General features: G+C 43.7%; 1 protein-coding gene across 2 annotated transcripts in view; it reads left to right on the top strand.

Moving 5' to 3' along the window:
- Window positions 1-17,474, top strand: part of LOC139757670 (uncharacterized) — an 83,406-nt gene that overhangs the window by 63,437 nt on the left and 2,495 nt on the right. For both annotated transcript variants that reach the window (XM_071678434.1, XM_071678433.1), the window contains 2 exons: window positions 3,667-3,887; window positions 9,944-10,170. In XM_071678434.1, coding sequence (XP_071534535.1) covers window positions 3,667-3,887; window positions 9,944-10,170 — 448 coding nt within the window. The remainder of the gene's footprint in view (window positions 1-3,666; window positions 3,888-9,943; window positions 10,171-17,474) is intronic.

The raw sequence follows: 17,474 nt of genomic DNA, 5'->3' as shown, positions 1-17,474 counted from the left end.
TAGGCACGTTTATGCGGACAACAGTCCACGTCGATGACGGAACTTCATTGAAATATGAAAAGGATTGACACAGGATAGATAAGAAGAGAAGAAATACATTTTATGAAAAAGTAAATCCTTCAAAATGAGCCAGGCCACATTTGACAAGAAAAACATGAGAGGGAAGGGAGTTGCAAAGCTTCGATGTATAGGGAAAGGATTATCATAACTGTCCACACTTAGTAGTCAAGAGTTCCAGTGATTATGTGACGCAGCAGCAAGAGTACAACACGATCTATCTAATAGTGGGGGAACACACACGACGAGGACAACGTGATCTATCTAATAGTTGGGGAACACACACGACGAGGACAACATGATCTATCTAATAGTTGGGGAACACACACGACGAGGACAACACGATCTATCTAATAGTGGGGAACACACACGACGAGGACAACACGATCTATCTAATAGTGGGGAACACACACGACGAGGACAACACGATCTATCTAATAGTGGGGAGCACACACGACGAGGACAACACGATCTATCTAATAGTGGGGAACACACACGACGAGGACAACACGATCTATCTAATAGTGGGGAACACACACGACGAGGACAACACGATCTATCTAATAGTGGGGAACACACTCTCTGAAGCAAAAACCAAAGTAATATCTAGAGGAAGGAAAATGATGAAGCATTGTGGTGTCAAGCAAATGGATCACAATGAGAGGTCAGTCTGGGAAAGTCGGACAGCTATATGCTTAATTTTCTCTAGAGACAGAACCTTCTCTGACGTGAGAGCACTGCTCCATACAAAACGGATAATTAGGAACAACTATTCAGAGAAAAGTAACTAGTTCACCGTGTCTGAGGACGACTCCCAATTTCTTAGAGGGTGACTTAGTCATGTGTGTAATGTGACTTTTGCAAGACATGTTACAGTGACACCCAGTAGGTTCATTGTATTGAGTGGTGGAATTACTGATCCACCAAGAGAGATAGGGAAATTATGAAGGGGTTTACAAAAACAGGAGCAAAGATTAGGTTTTGGAGGCTACCAGGGTTCACATCCTGGAGAGCGCAATCAGCTTAGGGTCAATATAGCCGTTTATCTTTCCCTCGGGGTGAGTAGGTGGAGGTACCTGGTTTTGCATGGGGTATGTATAAGATTAATCAAGTTGATTATACCCCAATGAGATTCCCTGTCCATGTCTAAGTCTGTAAAGGAAGCTGTGTGCAGATGCGATGTAGATCGAGCGAGAGAGGATGTAGCGGATTTGAAGTGGATGGACGTAGTATTGAATCCTCAGCAAATGAGAGCATTTTTGTTATTGATGAGGAAAAGAAATCGTTGAAGAGAGGAATGAGTGAGGAGATAACGCAGAACCTTGAGGGATACTTTAGAGAGGTAACACAGTGAGACAGGACCACAGTACCATAACTTATCCAAAGCTGATATATCAAAGGCTATAACATTGGATTCTTCAAAACCTTTGTGTTGATGACCAAGCATTAGTATGATAGGAAAGGTTGTCACCAGATATTACTAGACCAGAAAGAAAACTGTGAGATTCAAAGTGTTTCAGGACATGGAGGCTGAGGAGGGATGCAAAGAATTTGAAAAAATAGAAGTTACCGCAACGCTATGGAGAGGGTCAGAACGGCCACCCTTGTTTGGGATGGGATATAGCGATGCTCCAACGAAGGAAAAGTTTCGCTTTGCACACAGACGGAACAAACGAGAAAGCGCAGAGGTACAGACTTACAAGCACGTGATCACAAAAGGATGGATGTCATCTGATCCATGAGCCTTACCTGTTGCCCAGAGAAAGACGTGCTACTCAGAGAGGCCGAAGAGAGATTGCAGAGAAGGGCACAGGATCACACACACACACATACACACACACACACACATATATATATATATATATATATATATATATATATATATATATATATATATATATATATATATATATATATATATTGTATTTAGATTTCTAAAAGGGGAAACAGAAGGAGTCAAGCGGGGAGTGCTTATCCTCCTTGAAGGCTCAGAGTAGGGTGTCTGAATGTGTGTGGATGTAACCAAGTTGAGAAGAAAGGAGAGATAGGTACTATGTTTGGGGAAAGAAAATTAGATGTTCTGGCTCTGAGTGAAACGAAGCTCAAGGGTAAAAAGGAAGAGTGGTTTAGGAAAGTCTTGGCAGTAAAGTCAGGGGTTGGTGAGAGGACTAGGACTAAGAAGGGAGTAGCGCTACTCCTGAAGCAGGAGTTGTGGGAGTGTGTGATAGAGTGTAAGAAAGGAAATTCTAGACTGATGTGGTTAAATCTGAAAGTGGGTGGAGAGAGATGGGTGATTACTGGTGCTTATACAACTGGTCAAGAGAAGAAAGATCATGTGAGGCAAGTGTTTTGGAAGCAGCTGAATGAGTGTGTCAGCAGCTTTGGTGCACGAGACTGGTTTTAGTAATGGATGAGTTAAATGCGAAGGTGAGTAATGTGGCAGTTAAGAGTATAATTGGTGTATATGGGGGTATTCAGTGTTGTGAATAGAAATGGTGAAGAGCTTGTGGATTTGTGCTGAAAAAGACTGTTGATTGGGATTACCTGGTTTAAAAAGAGACTACATAAGTATACGTATGTGAGTAGGAGAGATGCTCAAAGGGCGTTATTGGATTACGTGTTAATTGATAGGTGTGTAAAAGAGAGACTTTTGGATGTTAATGTGCTGAGAAGGGCAGCTGGAGGGATGTCTGATCACTATCTTGTGGAGGCGAAGGTGAAGATTTGTAGAGGTTTCCAGAAAAGAAGAGAGAATGTTGGGGTGAAGATGAGTGGCGAGAGTAAGTGAGCATGGAAAGGAGATTTGTGTGAGGAAGTACGGGGAGAGATTGAATGTAGAATGGCAAAAGGTGAAAGAAAGTGGCGTGAGGGGAGTGGGTAAGGAATGGGATGTATTTAGGGAAGTAGTGATGGCTTGCACAAAAGATGCCTGTTGCAGGAGAAAGGTGGGAGGTGGGCAGATTAGAAAGAGTAGTGAATGTATTCCAATACGTGCAGCATGATACATATCTTGTGCCAGTATGTGCAGCATGATACATATCTTGTGCCAGTACGTGCAGCATGATACATATCTTGTGCCAGTACGTGCAGCATGATACATGTTTTGTGCCAGTACGTGCAGCATGATACATATCTTGTGCCAGTACGTGCAGTATGATACATATCTTGTGCCAGTACGTGCAGCATGATCCATATCTTGTGCCAGTACGTGCAGCATGATACATATCTTGTGCCAGTACGTGCAGCATGATCCATATCTTGTGCCAGTACGTGCAGCATGATACATATCTTGTGCCAGTACGTGCAGCATGATATATATCTCGTGCCAGTACGTGCAGCATGATACATATCTTGTGCCAGTGCGTGCAGCATGATACATATCTTGTGCCAGTACCTGCAGCATGATAAGGGGAGAGTGAAGGCGCCAACCAGTGTGTGTGGTTGGCAATCTTCCTCGTCTTTAGTCATCAGTAAGCTGTGGAGATAAGCTGGCTTCGCTAACTCTGATTGTCAGGATCATTTAACTATACATTCCTGCACTACCTTATCAATCATTTTACAAAACATTTTTAAAATTTTCCACTTCTAATGTTGATTTTCTGCCAACAGGAACCGGGCGGCTGAGCGAGCGGCGGCTGACTTCGCCCGCGCCGCCGGCTACGGTCTATACAACCCTTACGCCTTCCCGTGGGCCAACCCGGCACTACTGACCCCGCTGGCAGCAGCCTCCCTACCGCTGCACGCTGCTGCTGCTGACCATATGGCTCACACCACCGCTCCTTCCCCCGCCCACAAAGACACTGTCTCCGTCAGCCATTCTGATGGTGAAGGTGAGAGAGAGAGAGAGAGAGAGAGAAAGAGAGAGAGAGAGAGAGAGAGAGAGAGAGAGAGAGAGAGAGAGAGAGAGAGAGAGAGAGAGAGAGAGAGAGAGAGAGAAGGTTAAACGCACCTTCACTATGTTTTGGAGCCTTTGGTCTATCCCTTGGTGTAGCGGTTAGCGTTACTGATGGTGACACATACACGGGCCGCCGAACGTCAAAGCCGCGTAGGTTCTAATCCTGGTCGCGGCAGGCAATCCACAGTCCACCCAATGGTTCAAGGAAACAGACGAAAGAATGGCCCAACCCACCCACATATACATGCATATACATACACGTCAACACACGCACATATACATACCTATACATCTCAAAGTATACATGTATATACATACACAGGCATATACACACATACAAATGTACATAACTCATACTTGCTGCCTTTATTCATTTCCGTCGCCACCCCGCCACACATACAATGACACCCCCCCCCCCCACCACACGCGCGCGAGGTAGCGATAAGAAAGACAACAATGGCCACAATCGTTCACGCTCAGTCTCTAGCTGTCATGTATAATGCACCGAAACCACAGCTCCCTTTCCACAACCAGGCCCCACAAAACTTTCCATGGTTTACCCCAGACGCTTCACATGCCCTGGTTCAATCCATTGGCGGCACGTCGACCCCAGTATACCACATCGTTCCAATTAACTCTATTCCTTGCACGCCTTTTACCCTCCTGCATGTTCAGGCCCCGATCGCTCAAAATCTTTTTCACTCCATCCTTCCACCTACAATTTGATCTCCCACTTCTTGTTCCCTCCACCTCTGACACATATATCCTCTTGGTAAATCTTTCCTCACTCATTCTCTCCATGTGACCAAACCATTTCAACACACCCACTTCTGCTCTCTCAACCACACTCTTTTTACTACCACACATCTCTCTTACCCTTTCATTACTTACTCGATCAAACCACCTCACACCACATATTGTCCTCACACATCTCATTTCCAACACATCCACCCTCCTCCGCACAACCCTATTTATAGCCCACGCCTCGCAACCATATTACTTTGTTGGAACCACTATTCCTTCAAACATACCCATTTTTGCATTCCGAGATAATGTTCTCGCCTTCCACACATTCTTCAACGCTCCCAGAACTTTCGCCCCCTCCCCCACCCTGTGACTCACTTCTGCTTCCGTGGTTCCATCCACTGCCAAATCCACTCCTAGATATCTAAAACACTTCACTTCCCCCAGGTTTTCTCCATTCAAACTTACCTCCCAATTGACTCGCCCCTCAACCCTCCTGTACCTAATAACCTTGCTCTTATTCACATTTACTCTCAGCTTTCTTCTTTCACACACTTTACCAAACTCCGTCACCAGCTTCTGCAGTTTCTCACCCGAATCAGCCACCAGTGCCATATCATCAGCGAACAACAACTGAGTCACTTCCCAAGCCCTCTCATCCACAACAGACTGCGTACTTGCCCCTCTCTCCAAAACTCTTGCAATCACCTCCCTAACAACCCCATCCATAAACGAATTAAACAACCATAAAGACATCACACACCCCCCCTGCCGCAAACCGACATTCACTGAGAACCAATCACTTTCCTCTCTTCCTACACGTACACATGCCTTACATCCTCTATAAACACTTTTCACTGCTTCTAGCAACTTGCCTCTTGCACCATAAACTCTTAATACCTTCCACAGAGCATCTCTGTCAACTCTATCGTATGCCTTGATTGAGATGGTAAAGGCATGTACGGAACATCAGACTGGGGAAGAGCAGTGTGGTTTCAGAAGTGGTAGAGGATGTGTGGATCAGGTGTTTGCTTTAAGGAATATATGTGAGAAATACTTAGAAAAACAGATGTATTTGGATGTAGCATTTATGGATCTGGAGAAGGCATACGATAGAGTTGCTTTGTGGAAGGACTTACGAGTATATGGAATGGGAAATAAGTTGCTAGAAGCAGTGAAAAGTTTTTACCAAGGATGTAAGGCATGTGTAGGAAGAGAGGAGAGCGATTGGTTCTCAGTGAATGTCGGTCCGTGACTGGAGCTATCAACATAAAGGAAAAATGAAATTACAGTCTAGATATTCGAACATTCTAGACAATGTAAACAGTGACATGGACTTATATATGCTAAATAGTTTATGGATATGTAGAAAGATACTAAAGCTAAATGATTTTTTTCTGTCCTCCGATGAGATCAATTTATTGTGCATTTTCCCGCTAGATTCCCGTTTCTTTGCACAGCCGATCAACTTATACACACCTTCAAATATTTCCAGAGGAAAGAGGTCAGTTTTATTATGATTTCCAGGGGAAAGAGGTCAGTTTTATTATGATCTCAACGTCTTAATCTTAAATGATTTTACATTCGATCTTATGTATATATTACTTTTCAAAATAGAAAACAGGAAAAAGCCAACCGAGCATTTTCCTCTACTTCTGGGTCACCTCGCTAATTCTCCTTTGCTCACCTGGGAAATGGCGAATATGTACGGAAAAGACATAAATACACACAAACCTATATATACATTTATAGCGCAAGGAAACAGACGAAAGAAAGGCCCAACCCACCCCCATACACAATGTATATACATACACGTCCACACACGCACATATACATACCTATACACCTCAAGGTATACATATATACACACACACAGACATATACATATATACACATGTACATAATTCATACTGTCTGCCCTTATTCATTTCCGTCGCCACCCCGCCACAGATGAAATGACAACCCCCTCCCCCCGCATGTGCGCGAGGTACCGCTAGGAAAAGACAACAAAGGCCACATTCGTTCACACTCAGTCTCTAGCTGTCATGTATAATGCACCGAAACCACAGCTCCCTTTCCACATCCAGGCCCCACAGAACTTTCCATGGTTTACCCCAGATGCTTCACATGCCCTGGATCAATCCATTGACAGCACGTCGACCCCGGTATACCACATCGTTCCAATTCACTCTTTTCCTTGCGCGCCTTTCATCCTCCTGCATGTTCAGGCCCCCATCACTCAAAATCTTTTTCACTCCATCTTTCCACCTCAAATTTGGTCTCCCACTTCTCGTTCCCTCCACCTCTGACACATAAATCCTGTTGGTCAATCTTTCCCCACTCATTCTCTCCATATGACCATACCATTTCAAAACACCCTCTTATGCTCTCTCAACGACACTCTTTTTATTACCACGCATCTCTCTTACCCTTTCATTACTTACTCGATCAAACCACCTCACACCACATACTGTCCTCAAACATCTCATTTCCAGCACATCCACCCTCCTTCGCACAACTCTATCTATAGCCCATGCCTCGCAACCATATAACATTGCTGGATCCACTATTCCTTCAAACATACCCATTTTTGCTTTCCAAAATAATGTTCTCGACTTCCACACATATTTCAATGCTCCCAGAAATTTCGCCCCCTCCCCCACCGTATGATTCACTTCCGCTTCCGTGGTTCCATCCGCTACCAAATCCACTCCCAGATATCTTAAACGCTTCACTTCCTCCAGTTTTTCTCCATTCAAACTTACCTTCTAATTGACTTGTCCCTCAACCCTACTGTATCTAATAACCTTGCTCTTATTCACATTTACTCTCAGCTTTCTTCTTTCACACACTTTACCATATATATATATATATATATATATATATATATATATATATATATATATATATATATTCATTTATTTATTTCTATCTATTATACTTTGTCGCTCTCTCCCGCGTTAGCGAGGGAGCGCAAGGAAACAGACGAAAGAATGGCCCAGCCCGCCCACATACACATGTATATACATACACGTCGACACACCCACATACATACATATACATTTCAGCGTATACATACAATTACATACGCAGACATATACATATATACACATACGCATAATTCATACTTGCTGCCTTTATTCATTACCGCTGCCACCCCGCCACACATGAAATGACAACCCCTTGCCCCCGCATGCACGTGAAGTAGCGCCAGGAAAGGACAACAAAGGCCCCATTCGTTCATACACAGTCTCTTGCTGTCATGTATAATGCATCAAAACCGCAGCTCCCTTTCCACATCCAGGCCCCACAAAACTTTACATTGTATACCTCAGACGCTTCACATACCCTGGTTCAATCCATTGACAGCACGTCGATATATATATATATATATATATATATATATATATATATATATATATATATATATATATATATATATATATATTTTTCTTTTTTTTTTGCTTTGTCGCTGTCTCCCGCGTTTGCGAGGTAGCGCAAGGAAACAGACGAAAGAAATGGCCCAACCCACCCCCATACACATGTATATACATACGTCCACACACGCAAATATACATACCTACACAGCTTTCCATGGTTTACCCCAGACGCTTCACATGCCTTGATTCAATCCACTGACAGCACGTCAACCCCGGTATACCACATCGCTCCAATTCACTCTATTCCTTGCCCTCCTTTCACCCTCCTGCATGTTCAGGCCCCGATCACACAAAAGCTTTTTCACTCCATCTTTCCACCTCCAATTTGGTCTCCCTCTCCTCCTCGTTCCCTCCACCTCCGACACATATATCCTCTTGGTCAATCTTTCCTCACTCATTCTCTCCATGTGCCCAAACCATTTCAAAACACCCTCTTCTGCTCTCTCAACCACGCTCTTTTTATTTCCACACATCTCTCTTACCCTTACGTTACTTACTCGATCAAACCACCTCACACCACACATTGTCCTCAAACATCTCATTTCCAGCACATCCATCCTCCTGCGCACAACTCTATCCATAGCCCACGCCTCGCAACCATACAACATTGTTGGAACCACTATTCCTTCAAACATACCCATTTTTGCTTTCCGAGATAAAAAAGTCACCTTTGGCAAGATTGTTTCACTGAAAGTACAGTCACCCACAGAACTTGTCATTCTGAAGTGGTCTACAATGCCCTGCTACTGGAAGTACCGCAGCCTGATAAGTGATGCATAGAAAAATACATATAACGAAATATTAGACAAAATGAACAACTTATCGCCAGCGATTGTTTGTCTTAATTGCTGCGGAGAAAATGTGAAGACATGGTCAGTGAACTCAATGAGGCAGGTACTCAGGCACCGTCCACTTCAGGCCTGGGTAAGATGGGCTGGATATCTTTAATTTATATATTGACTGATGACTTGATCTTCTTGTTGACCAAAACTGTTGATATATACATATGATGATAACTACATCAAGATTACTATAATGATAGCCAGGTAAAGCCAGAACCAGACGTGATCACACGTTAGTGTTGTGAAGACTTACAGTAAGGAACACAACGTAACAGGCTGAGGCTGGCTGCCCACTGCCAAGTCCTTCCCTCCCATCGTCTGTCACAGACGGGTGATAACAACAAGTATGATAAGGTGGAGGGAAGGTGTGACACAGTCGCCGGGTCGTCCGGAGCCACAAGCAAATCTTTATTGGGAGGTCCATAACTGGCTCGTTCGAGGTCAACCCAAGTCAACATGGGTGAACATCCGACCGTCCTTACATACACATAGATGTACGGCCCTTCACACTTACATGAAGGTCTTGCATGTAGTTTGCTTCACATTATCGTATAACATCTCAGCCAGGTTGCTTGCCACAACCTCACTAACTTTTCATCTATGGTACACCTCTGGCCACATGACCTGTACTATAACAATATGAATTAAATTTTCTACAGGGTAAGTTGCTGTGAGCTCCAATGTACGTCACTGGTAGCCATAGATCATTTCACATTTGCGCCTTCGATCTACTGACAAAGAATCTTTTTAGAAATTCAATATGTAATTTCTTTCTGATTATTAGTCTAAATAAGAGTGTAGCACTTGAGGTGCGAGTTATCTGCGTGATAATCATAGGTTGAACAAGCTCAGATATCGTCACTTGTCATAACTTGTAGTTCTCTTATAATTTTGTTGCTTTATATAATGACAGGATTATAGCTTCATTCACCATCATTATATACTCCCTCTCTACTACCCGCCAGGTTCACCACTACAGAAGGACTCCTCATCGCTATCCTCGGCGACTCAATCTGACCTGAGCTCCGTCTCAGCGCTCTCGAACGAGGTCAGGTTCCGACGTAACCGCACTACCTTCAGCTCTGACCAGCTGGAGGAACTAGAGAAGGAGTTTGAGAAGACCCATTACCCTGACCTGGCCACCAGAGAAAGACTAGCAGAGAAGACGTTGCTTTCCGAGGCAAGGGTCCAGGTGGGTCTCGTGTGAGACGTGGGTCAGTCTGTGTCTACTTGTTGTAGGTGGAGGAAGTCTTACCCACGTGGCCTCCCGTCTCTGCTATATTCTTCACTATCATGTTACTCAAAAATGTTCTGTATGTTGTTTACATACACTGTTTCCTCGCTCAGTCTATTCATCCACAACTCCTGCATTATAAAAGTACTTCCCTACATCTTTTCTAACGACTTTTTTCATAATTTCAGGTTATGTTCTCTGCTTGTTGTATTCTACATCTTACGATGAACTGTTCATTGGTTACGTCATCAAATTAAATCTTAAAGGTTGCCACCAGGATTTCCCTCACTCTTCCATGGTGCTCAAACTTAAGCTCTCGAGCGATCTGAGAAGCAAGCATGTTCTACATTATTGTGTGATACTTGCTCACTTCCAGATACTTGTTCAACCTCCGCATCCTGGATCAATTAACTCATCCACCACCAATCATTCATTCTCTTCAAGTTCTTTATATTTTTAATTTTTCTATTTTTGTTTATTTCTTGCTATATCATCTGTTTCATTTTTGCTTATATCATGCTATATCATCTCTGTTTGTTCTATTTCTGCGTCTTTCGTCGTAGTGTTCACTGTGTACGCCGTCTTTCGTCGTAGAATTCACTGTGTACGCCGTCTTTCGTCGTAGTGTTCACTGTGTACGCCGTCTTTCGTCGTAGTGTTCACTGTGTACGCCTCTTTCGTCGTAGTGTTCACTGTGTACGCCGTCTTTCGTCGTAGTGTTCACTGTGTACGCCGTCTTTCGTCGTAGTGTTCACTGTGTACGCCGTCTTTCGTCGTAGTGTTCACTGTGTACGCCGTCTTTCGTCGTAGTGTTCACTGTGTACGCCGTCTTTCGTCGTAGTGTTCACTGTGTACGCCGTCTTTCGTCGTAGTGTTCACTGTGTACGCCGTCTTTCGTCGTAGTGTTCACTGTGTACGCCGTCTTTCTGAGAAGAAAATTGAATTCTGGTGCCACATCTTTGTTGTCCTCTTGTTGACCTTCTGTATTGGTCAGGTGTATGTGTTACCTTCACCAACCAGCAATACCATCATGTCAACGACCTATCATCATGATGATAGACCACATGGTTCATGAGTCAGGTTATCATCATGATGATAGACCACATGGTTCATGAGTCAGGTTATCATCATGATGATAGACCACATGGTTCATGAGTCAGGTTATCATCATGATGATAGACCACATGGTTCATGAGTCAGGTTATCATCATGATGATAGACCACATGGTTCATGAGTCAGGTTATCATCATGATGATAGACCACATGGTTCATGAGTCAGGTTATCATCATGATGATAGACCACATGGTTCATGAGTCAGGTTATCATCATGATGATAGACCACATGGTTCATGAGTCAGGTTATCATCATGATGATAGACCACATGGTTCATGAGTCAGGTTATCATCATGATGATAGACCACATGGTTCATGAGTCAGGTTATCATCATGATGATAGACCACATGGTTCATGAGTCAGGTTATCATCATGATGATAGACCACATGGTTCATGAGTCAGGTTATCATCATGATGATAGACCACATGGTTCATGAGTCAGGTTATCATCATGATGATAGACCACATGGTTCATGAGTCAGGTTATCATCATGATGATAGACCATATGATCAATATCATGGCATTGGTTTATGGGTTCAAATGTTACTTCTTAACTGTCTGATGTGGTTGGTTACTGTATCCTAAGGAATATTAAACGCTTTCTTGGTCTGTTGAATGTTACTTGATGGTCTGTTGAATGTTACTTGATGGTCTGTTGAATGCTACTTGATGGTCTGTTGAATGTTACTTGATGGTCTGTTGAATGTTACTTGATGGTCTGTTGAATGTTACTTGATGGTCTGTTGAATGCTACTTGATGGTCTGTTGAATGTTACTTGATGGTCTGTTGAATGTTACTTGATGGTCTGTTGAATGTTACTTGATGGTCTGTTGAATGCTACTTGATGGTCTGTTGAATGTTACTTGATGGTCTGTTGAATGTTACTTGATGGTCTGTTGAATGTTACTTGATGGTCTGTTGAATGTTACTTGATGGTCTGTTGAATGCTACTTGATGGTCTGTTGAATGTTACTTGATGATCTGTTGAATGCTACTTGATGGTCTGTTGAATGTTACTTGATGGTCTGTTGAATGTTACTTGATGGTCTGTTGAATGTTACTTGATGGTCTGTTGAATGTTACTTGATGGTCTGTTGAATGCTACTTGATGGTCTGTTGAATGTTACTTGATGGTCTGTTGAATGCTACTTGATGGTCTGTTGAATGTTACTTGATGGTCTGTTGAATGTTACTTGATGGTCTGTTGAATGTTACTTGATGGTCTGTTGAATGCTACTTGATGGTCTGTTGAATGTTACTTGATGGTCTGTTGAATGCTACTTGATGGTCTGTTGAATGTTACTTGATGGTCTGTTGAATGTTACTTGATGGTCTGTTGAATGCTACTTGATGGTCTGTTGAATGTTACTTGATGGTCTGTTGAATGTTACTTGATGGTCTGTTGAATGTTACTTGATGGTCTGTTGAATGCTACTTGATGGTCTGTTGAATGTTACTTGATGGTCTGTTGAATGTTACTTGATGGTCTGTTGAATGTTACTTGATGGTCTGTTGAATGTTACTTGATGGTCTGTTGAATGTTACTTGATGGTCTGTTGAATGCTACTTGATGGTCTGTTGAATGTTACTTGATGGTCTGTTGAATGCTACTTGATGGTCTGTTGAATGTTACCTAATGGTCTGGTGAATGTTACCTAATGGTCTGGTGAATGTTACCTAATGGTCTGGTGAATGTTACTTGATGTTTATGTTCCTTCCTGTAGGAGGGAGAACATACAGCCTCTTCCATTTTTCTTCTTCCTCTCCATCAATCATCACGGTGATCCTCTCCATCAATCATCACGGTGATCCTCTCCATCAATCATCACGGTGATCCTCTCCATCAATCATCAGCACGGTGATCCTCTCCATCAATCATCAGCACGGTGATCCTCTCCATCAATCATCAGCACGGTGATCCTCTCCATCAATCATCAGCACGGTGATCCTCTCCATCAATCATCAGCACGGTGATCCTCTCCATCAATCATCAGCACGGTGATCCTCTCCATCAATCATCAGCACGGTGATCCTCTCCATCAATCATCATCACGGTGATCCTCTCCATCAATCATCATCACGGTGATCCTCTCCATCAATCATCAGCACGGTGATCCTCTCCATCAATCATCAGCACGGTGATCCTCTCCATCAATCATCAGCACGGTGATCCTCTCCATCAATCATCAGCACGGTGATCCTCTCCATCAATCATCAGCACGGTGATCCTCTCCATCAATCATCAGCACGGTGATCCTCTCCATCAATCATCACGGTGATCCTCTCCATCAATCATCACGGTGATCCTCTCCATCAATTCATCACGGTGATCCTCTCCATCAATCATCACGGTGATCCTCTCCATCAATCATCACGGTGATCCTCTCCATCAATCATCACGGTGATCCTCTCCATCAATCATCACGGTGATCCTCTCCATCAATCATCACGGTGATCCTCTCCATCAATCATCACGGTGATCCTCTCCATCAATCATCACGGTGATCCCTCTCATCATCACGGTAATCCTCTCCGTCAATCATCACGGTGATCCTCTCCATCAATCATCACGGTGATCCTCTCCATCAATCATCACGGTGATCCTCTCCATCAATCATCAGCACGGTAACCCTCTCCATCAATCATCACGGTGATCCTCTCCATCAATCATCACGGTAATCCTCTCCATCAATCATCACAGGTATCCTCTCCATCAATCATCACGGTATCCCTCTCCATCAATCATCACGCAAAGTCCCTCTCCACAATCATCACGGTAACCCTCTCATCAATCATCACAGGTAATCCTCTCCATCAATCATCAAGGTAACCCTCTTCCATCAATCATCACGGTAATCCTCTCCATCAATCATCACGTAATCCTCTCACAATCATCACAGTAACCCATCTCCATGAATCATCACGGTAATTCTCTCCATCAATCATCACAGTAACCCTCTCCATGAATCATCACGATGATCCTCTCCATCAATCATCCCGGTGATCCTCTCCATCAATCATCACGGTGATCCTCTCCATCAATCATCACGGTGATCCTCTCCATCAATCATCACGGTGATCCTCTCCATCAATCTCAGCACGGTAACCCTCTCCATCAATCATCACAGTAATCCTCTCCATCAATCATCACGGTGATCCTCTCCATCAATCATCAGCACGGTAACCCTCTCCATCAATCATCACAGTAATCCTCTCCATCAATCATTACGGTGATCCTCTCATCAATCATCACGGTGATCCTCTCCATCAATCATCACGGTGATCCTCTCCATCATTCATCACCGTGATCCTCTCCATCAATCATCCCGGTGATCCTCTCCATCAATCATCACGGTGATCCTCTCCATCAATCATCACGGTGATCCTCTCCATCAATCATCACGGTGATCCTCTCCATCAATCATCAGCACGGTAACCCTCTCCATTAATCATCACGGTAATCCTCTCCATCAATCATCACGGTAATCCTCTCCATCAATCATCACGGTAATCCTCTCCATCAATCATCACGGTGATCCTCTCCATCAATCATCATCACAGTAACCCTCTCCATCAATCATCACGGTGATCCTCTCCATCAATCATCACGGTAATCCTCTCCATCAATCATCACGGTGATCCTCTCCATCAATCATCACGGTGATCCTCTCCATCAATCATCACGGTGATCCTCTCCATCAATCATCACGGTAACCCTCTCCATCAATCATCACGGTAATCCTCTCCATCAATCATCACGGTAATCCTCTCCATCAATCATCACGGTAATCCTCTCCATCAATCATCACGGTAATCCTCTCCATCAATCATCACGGTAATCCTCTCCATCAATCATCACGGTGATCCTCTCCATCAATCATCAGCACGGTAACCCTCTCCATCAATCATCACGGTAATCCTCTCCATCAATCATCAGCACGGTAACCCTCTCCACCAATCATCAGCACGGTAACCTCTCCATCAATCATCACGGTAATCCTCTCCATCAATCATCAGCACGGTAGTCCTCTCCATCAATGATCTCGGTAACCCTCTCCATCATTCATCACGGTAATCCTCTCCATCAATCATCAGCACGGTAATCCTCTCCATCAATCATCATCACGGTAATCCTCTCCATCAATCATCACGGTAATCCTCTCCATCAATCATCAGCACGGTAATCCTCTCCATCAATCATCACGGTAATCCTCTCCATCAATCATCAGCACGGTAATCTTCTCCATCAATCATCACGGTAATCATCTCCATCAATCATCATCACGGTAATCCTCTCCATCAATCATCACGGTAATCATCTCCATCAATCATCAGCACGGTAATCCTCTCCATCAATCATCACGGTACTCATCTCCATCAATCATCAGCACGGTAATCTTCTCCATCAATCATCACGGTAATCATCTCCATCAATCATCATCACGGTAATCCTCTCCATCAATCATCACGGTAATCATCTCCATCAATCATCATCACGGTGATCCTCTCCATCAATCATCACAGTAATCCTCTCCATCAATCATCATCACGGTAATCCTCTCAATCAATCCTCACAGTAATCCTCTCCATCAATCATCACGGTGATCCTCTCCATCAATCATCAGCACGGTAACCCTCTCCATCAATCATCACGGTAATCCTCTCCATCAATCATCAGCACGGTAACCCTCTCCACCAATCATCAGCACGGTAACCTCTCCATCAATCATCACGGTAATCCTCTCCATCAATCATCAGCACGGTAGTCCTCTCCATCAATGATCTCGGTAACCCTCTCCATCATTCATCACGGTAATCCTCTCCATCAATCATCAGCACGGTAATCCTCTCCATCAATCATCATCACGGTAATCCTCTCCATCAATCATCACGGTAATCCTCTCCATCAATCATCAGCACGGTAACCCTCTCCATCAATCATCACGGTAACCCTCTCCATCAATCATCAGCACGGTAATCCTCTCCATCAATCATCACGGTAATCATCTCCATCAATCATCAGCACGGTAATCCTCTCCATCAATCATCACGGTAATCCTCTCCATCAATCATCAGCACGGTAATCCTCTCCATCAATCATCACGGTAATCATCTCCATCAATCATCATCACGGTAATCCTCTCCATCAATCATCACGGTAATCATCTCCATCAATCATCATCACGGTAATCCTCTCCATCAATCATCACAGTAATCCTCTCCATCAATCATCATCACGGTAATCCTCTCAATCAATCCTCACAGTAATCCTCTCCATCAATCATCTAGGTAATCCTCTCTATATATCATCACGGAAATCCTTTCCATCAATTATTAGCACGGTAATCCTCTCCATCAACCATTAGCACGGTAATCCCCTCCATCAATCATTAGCACGGTAATCCTGGTTGTTAAGGATGCCTTTGACCTAGCCTGACCTGCGAGGACCAGGCCCAGGTCAGTAGTGTCGAGGCTGAAGTGTGACGAGGTAGAAGATAATTTAGGTTTATGGACAGTGTAGTGATGACAGTGTGCAGAGAGTGAGTGATCGGGAGTGCTTAAGTTTGGTCATGTTGAGTTTACATTCGAAGAGATCATTAGTACATTGCATATTAAGTTTGGATTCACTTAATGGTATCTCTTTTATAGACGTATAACAGGTGTATAAAAGCATCGCAGATGTCCCTCAAAGTATAGCAACGTGGTAGGAGACATAGCTTGTGAATAATAACAGATGCCATGTAACACGAGGAGAGGGAACCAAGGTTACTGTCACGTAACACGAGGAGAGGGAACCAAGGTTACTGTCACGTAACACGAGGAGAGGGAACCAAGGTTACTGTCACGTAACACGAGGAGAGGGAACCAAGGTTACTGTCACGTAACACGAGGAGAGGGAACCAAGGTTACTGTCACGTAACACGAGGAGAGGGAACCAAGGTTACTGTCATGTAACACGAGGAGAGGGAACCAAGGTTACTGTCATGTAACACGAGGAGAGGGAACCAAGGTTACTGTCATGTAACACGAGGAGAGGGAACCAAGGTTACTGTCATGTAACACGAGGAGAGGGAACCAAGGTTACTGTCATGTGAATGTGACAAGTTGTAGTAAGTGCACAGAGGCTGTTGTCGTAGAAATG

Source organism: Panulirus ornatus, chromosome 27, assembly GCF_036320965.1.
Source record: "Panulirus ornatus isolate Po-2019 chromosome 27, ASM3632096v1, whole genome shotgun sequence".
In the NCBI taxonomy this organism is placed as follows: domain Eukaryota; kingdom Metazoa; phylum Arthropoda; class Malacostraca; order Decapoda; family Palinuridae; genus Panulirus; species Panulirus ornatus.
This window is presented reverse-complemented; position numbering and strand designations above follow the sequence as displayed.